The 6248-nt window shown below is 43.9% G+C and overlaps 1 protein-coding gene across 1 annotated transcript; it reads right to left on the reverse strand.

Annotated features, from left to right (window-relative positions):
- Nucleotides 1–5323: 5323 nt before the first annotated feature.
- Nucleotides 5324–5912, reverse strand: LOC133088164 (N-alpha-acetyltransferase 50-like). Its single transcript, XM_061185981.1, has one exon. The coding sequence runs from the start codon at nt 5833–5835 to the stop codon at nt 5326–5328; it is 510 nt and encodes a 169-aa protein (XP_061041964.1). The 5' UTR covers nt 5836–5912; the 3' UTR covers nt 5324–5325.
- Between the last annotated feature and the right edge of the window lie 336 nt (nt 5913–6248).

Genomic DNA, 6248 nt, shown 5'->3' on the forward strand with positions numbered 1-6248 from the left:
GCTGGATTCCCCCATCGTTTCATATATGTATGGCTGATTTCCCACTCCAGGGTCCCTCCTGACTCCTGCTAAGAGCCGCAGGATGTCCAGGGTAGAAGGGACCTGAAAGGGTATCTGGTACAATCCCTTCCTTTCACAGATAAGGGGGCTGAACAGGCTTTATATCCCTAACTCTTGTACAAACCTACCCCAGAGCTGGAACCCAGAGGGCAGGCAGAAGAGACGAACGATTTGATTTTAGATGAAGCTGAAACAGAGTGATCCTTTTATACTATTTGAGACCGTGGGTGGAATAGTCAATGAGACCCACCAACTTTGGGCTTTAGCAACCTGTGGGGCTGTGGGCACCAAGGTGGCTTTGTCACCTGGAAATTCTAGTAGGAGCAGTGATAATTATCAGTTGGTCCTCCTTCTCGCTGCCTCACATCCGGCCCCTCCTCAGAGCCTGTCAAACACACCTTGCACAACTGTCCTCTTCTTTCAAATTCACTTGGGGCAACTCATTCTGTGAGTCAGCTCCACTGAGCGGTGTCATCACTCAAGTGGATGTGGTCTCAGGAGTGTCACCTGGGATCTGGAGAGCTGAGGGCCAGCATGGAGAGTGGAAGCATGGTGGCCCTGATGAAGGCTTTGCCAGGGGTGTGTGAACACAGGCTCACATTCCGGGCAGCTTGGCACCATCCTTGGTTCCTGACCACTGCTCCACCTCTGACAGAAAAATTCTCACACTTAAAATTGGGTCAGATTTAAAATGTGGGTGATGGTGTTAATGATAGATATATTAAACTGCAGTGATATAAGGACTGGGAGTGCCAGAATCAATGTTGCAACCCCAGTCTGGGCTAGACCTCAGTTGAGTATTGAATATATGGATGGATAAACATTTGCCATATTTTGAACAGGGCTCTTTAAATGTGATAAAGAAGTTATTCAGGTTTGTTTTGTTTTGTTTTTTGTTTTTTAGTTTTTTATACCATATGTTCTTAAAGACCAAAGTTTGGAAAGGGTGAAGATGAAGGTGCGTGAGATGGGTCTTCTCAAACTTTGTAGGAACATTCGCATGTGGGTGTCTTCTGAGGCCAGGGTCTTTTCCTCGCCCCTCAAACTGGGGGTGGCCGGAAGGCCAGGACCATGTCTCTCCAATCGCTCTGGAGGGTCCAGAGGGTAGGGCTGGGGTCTCCCCGAGGTTTGCTGTGTCCTATCTTCAAACTGGGGGTCCCTGACAGTCAGGGCTCAGTCATCAGAGGGGATATTTCTCCAACACTAGATGAAATCTATGGCCACTCAGGCCTCAGGCGAAGGACCCTGTTATGGACACAGATGGCAGAGGTATATTATCAAATGGCAGAACTGTCACTTTTCTTCTGCCTCTGTGGCCAACAGGGCCTGTGCTTCAGGCAGAAGGCAAAGGACTGGGGGCAGACATGGTCCCAGCACCCAGAGTCATCTGCACTGGCTCAGGGAGTGGGGAGTCTCTCCGTGTGTGTGTGTGTATGTGTGTGTATTTTGTATGCATGTACGTGTGTGCGCATTTATGTTGTGTGGTGTGTGTTGTGGAGGGTGTGTGTGTGTGTGGGGGGTGCAGGGTGTAAACCTCCTGTGTTTGTGAGGCTCTAGAGGGTAAGGAGGAGGACTTCCCTCCCTCTTCCAGGAGGACACAGTGGAGGCAGAGAGGTGGGTTTGGGCTAGGTGGGCTCTATGGTGCAGCCCCACGTGGAATCTGACCATGGCCTGAAGCATGGATGCCATTTGGACCTGCTTCAGCCTCTGTGGTGTTAAAGGCCCAGGTGGGGCTGCCTCTGTAACTGGGGTGCAGCGTTCATGCGAGTGCCAAGTCCACCCCTGGAAGCCCTATAAATGGGAACCCAGGCTTAAGTGTTGGTTTGTTCCTCGTTTGGGGAAGAAGCTGCCCAGCCCTGCTTCTGCCCACTAGCCTGCCCACACTTGACACCTGCAGCCAGACATCCTTCACTGAGGCCTCTGATGTCCCAGGGGAGCTCTGGTCTGGGGTTTTCTCTGAATTGCAAATCAATCCAATTGAATCCAGAGGCCCTATATTTAGTATCACTGTGCGGGGCTCCATGTGGACCTTTGGGATGCAGGGGATAAAATAACAGGCCCTGCTCTCTGGAGGCACATAGCCCGATGGGGGAGACAACCATACCAAGAAATACACTGCATCCAATGGGGTTACCTCCAAGGGATGGCATGTGTGTGAACAGGTGAACTGGGGACACAAAGGGGGTGAGCAGAGCTCAGGCTGTCAGGAGAGCAGCCCTGTCAGGACAGCCCCACAGAGGATGTGGCACTCGGGCTAAGACGTGAAGGCGTTTGCCTGGAAGACAAGCAGAGAAAAGACCAACCCAGCAAAGGGAAGAACATACGCACAGTCTAGTATATTCTGAGAACTTCCAGTAGTTTGGAACAGTTAGGGCTGTAAGTCACTGCTTATTGGATGAGTCTTTTTTCTTTTTTTTTTACCAGAACATCACGTAAGTTTATTTCAGATGTAACGGCAATGTTAATATCAACAAGTTTAAATCTTAACTGCACCAAGTAAACTCAGCTATTTAAGTATTTTTAAAGTTATTCCCTCCAAAAAACTGAGGGAGCTTTTCTTTTCCACTCCATATGTCATGGTTTCCCAATAGTTCTATTTTTGGAGGACTTTCAATTGATCAGTAAACTGCTTTGGGGGTATTTCAGAACTTCTTTCCCCAAATGAAAACTAATCTGGACAAATTATATATTGCATAGATTTCTCTGCAGATTCTTTTCTTTAGAACCTAAATGCAATTACCATACAATATAATTTTTACCTATTTGCCCCACAGAAAAAAACTATCTGCCCTGAAAAATATGATGGATATATCCTGTGATCTTCCTGTTAATAGAATTGTTTTACCTCAACAATAACTTTTATGAAAATAACCAACTGAACATGGGACATTATTTCAGTCTTTACTGACTCAGAGGCACATGATCTAGTGCCCAGCTTCTACCTCTTCTACATCCTCCTCCTCCATAAGTGGATGGAATTATTTCATATAAGTTTGATGTAGGACAATTCACCCTTTACAAACTCTTACAATTTAGGTTAAAGTCAGTGACTAGTGTGGAAAAAGAAACACTAAAATGATAGGGAGCCTACACACTCAATTCAAAATTTAATATTTTTTCCTCCATAAATAATATATACTTAATTGTCATGAGACAGCTATTCGGTTTTCATTAACCACATTCAGGGATACATTCATAGGACTGATTAGATAGTCCAGGTGAAATGGTTATAGAAATACAGGCAGTGTCATCTCACAAAACTCATTTATATATCAAATCTATTTTGATATGTGAAGTTTACAAAAAGGCTGAATTTTCAAACTAATTATGCCTTCTGTAACTCAAGAACCCTTCTCTTGGCAAGAGCAAGCTGAAGCTTATCCATGAAGGTAAAGGTGCTTAATGCTAAACTTTTCTTCTAAGCTTAGATTTGGACTGCTTAAGAAACTGATACCCAAGAAACCAGCATGGTCTTTCTACATTTTTACTATCTTAAGATTATAACCCTATAAACTCATTTATCAACTATCTTCCTTTTCTATATTATTCTTGGCACTCAACTAAGACTGCTGAAGTCTATTGTACCTTGTATTTTTACATTCTCAAATAAGAATTTAAGATTATAAAATGTGCATGAACTGTGTAAAATAATTCTATCATTCAACATATTTGAAGAGATGAAACTTTTATGCCAGAATTTACATAAGAGGATAAATATTATGAATCAACCTTCCCTTTAAAGTCAAATGACAGAAAATTCAAGCCCTGTGCATTGTTTTAAAGTCTAATGAAAACATTTCTTGGGCCACTGGTATTGGCAATGTAGAATATTTTAAATATTGGAGACGGGATTATGGAGGAAAACATGAAAATTTCAGATGTCTTCTATCTTACAAAAAGTTATCGACCTGTCAAAGCCACTCCTTATGTGCCAGAAAACAATCTGGCATAAACCGGTCCTGTCAGTAGAGGAGGTCACAGTGACATTTACGTTACTAACACTTCTAGACTAACACTCCTAGACTTCTACTTTTTCCAAGAATAGAAGCAATATGTTTAATAATTCCCCCACCCCCAAATCCTTAAACTCAATATCACAGGCACAGAATGTAAGCAAATCTGGGATGTTCTCCAACAGATAAGCAATAGCACAGCTATGTCATTCTCAAAAATACTGTCTAGATATTCTTTCCTCTAAAATCAAATGCTCAGTGGCCACACTTCTAACAGTCTGCATTAGCTGACATTAAATGCATTTGTTGTGCCACAAGTCCATCTAAGCTTCCTTTTAGGTATTTTTTAATATGTCCAAGAGACAACACCTGCTTCAGGTTTATTTAGGGGCATTGATCTATAAGGACTTCAACTCCATTTTTAGGGTTTGACTAACTATTGTGGGTTTACCAAAGAAAAAGGACAGGAGAAAAAAAAGCAAATCACAACAAACCTCTTTAGGTCAGTTAAAGGCCATATCTCTAGCTGGGATATTAAAAAAAATTAATCTCACCAGCCCACACTCTAAAAGTTAATGCCACTTCTAACAATCAACAGCAGGAAAAATAAACCTGCTAACAACCAGCCCACTCATTAGCAAAAAGCAGTTTAACTCAAATGCTGAGACCAAAGTATAATACTACCTACTCAGACTGTCCCACCCACCATCAGCCACCAGCGAGGAAGGAAGAAATAACTGCTTAACAGAACAAAATAAGCTTAGTATTTCTTACGAGGATAACAATGGTCCAACTCCTGAGATAATACTCAGAAGGACAAAAGGTGGAGTGAAGGCAATGTACAGGGATTAGTATCCCACAAAATCTTGAAAACCCAAAAGTACCACAAACACACTAAACTTGTCTATGAGTTAGAGAACAAGATATTGCTGCTGCTTCTTTTTGCCCTTTGAATTATACAGTATTTTGTAGGCTATGCCCTTCAATGTGAAAGCAGGACATTAAAAAAAAATTGAAATTGACACTCAAGTTTTTGGGACCATATATCTTAACTGTGAAACTAAACAGATCGATATCTTCTCCTTCCTACAATCAAACCACCTCACAAAAATAAGAAAACTAAAACAATCCAAACATGATTAATAAGTCCTTAAAAGTTTAAAACTTTTAGAGGAAAGGGAAGGAAGTTTTGAAAGGACGAAACACAAGAACAAGGAAGGGGGAAAGCTTTAAAAGAAAGGAGGGGGGGAATCAATGGGCCTCTCTTTTATTTGGCGACAAGTAAGTGCAAGAAAGTTCATCTGTAATTTGTTCACTTGTCTGTCTTTTGCACATCTGCGTTCTGGCCAGAAGGGACTTTGAGGTTTTTCTGCAGCACATGAGCATCAGCGGGCTCTATCCTCTTACAGTAGTTCTTCTTTGTCTCAATAACCTCAAAGCCAAACTTTCTGTAGAAGTCAATTGCAGACTCATTGCTGATCTGGACATGTAGATAGATGTTGTCAAAAGTGCCATCTTTTTCACAGATGTTTAAGACATGATTTAACATTTTAGTTCCTATTCCTAGCCTTTGGTATGGTGCCAGACATCCTAGTGTCACGATGTAAAGTCTCTTCTGATTCTGTGAATGATCCACCCTACAGCATACTGCACGTACTGCAATACCATTGAAATAGGCAAGTTTTGCTAGCTTGCCAACCTCCAGCGCATCCTTGTAGAACTTGTCATTGGAGCTGACTGGAAAGATGACCTGGTTTAATCTCTTCAACTGTTTAATATCATGTGGTGTCACATCTCCCAGCTCGATCCAGCTCCCTTTCATCTTCCCCGCCTGCTGAGGCCGTTGTTACCACCGATATAAACGCCGTTGTCGTCGCCGCCCTGAGCTCTCCGCGCCCTCAGCTCGGGCCGCTCCACCCCGCAAGCCGGCTTCCTCGCCTAGGGCAGGGAGCTGAGCGGGTGACGGAGGCCGAGAGAGCCTAGCGAGGCCCTGCGTCTCCAGAGGGGGCGGGGGTGCCTCCCGCCGCCGCGCTGGTGCCGCCGCTTCTCCACACGTGCACACGGGGCACTCGCCTCCAGCCCGCCGCCACGCTGTGCTGGATGAGTCTTTCATCCGTTCTCTCTCCTCAACTCCTACACTCCCTGCCCCTACCCTCAGCCCAGGACTTTGGACCTCAACTTGCGCTTAAGAAAATAGAAGCCTTCAGCTGAGAGCTTCCTTGTCTCCCCTCCACC

The sequence above is a fragment of the Eubalaena glacialis genome, chromosome 3 (assembly GCF_028564815.1).
Source record: "Eubalaena glacialis isolate mEubGla1 chromosome 3, mEubGla1.1.hap2.+ XY, whole genome shotgun sequence".
Lineage (NCBI taxonomy): Eukaryota > Metazoa > Chordata > Mammalia > Artiodactyla > Balaenidae > Eubalaena > Eubalaena glacialis.

What these genes read in the sequence shown, in the direction of transcription:
- LOC133088164 (XM_061185981.1), bottom strand. Translation starts at nt 5,835, where the DNA reads ATGAAAGGGAGCTGGATCGAGCTGGGAGATGTGACACCACATGATATT.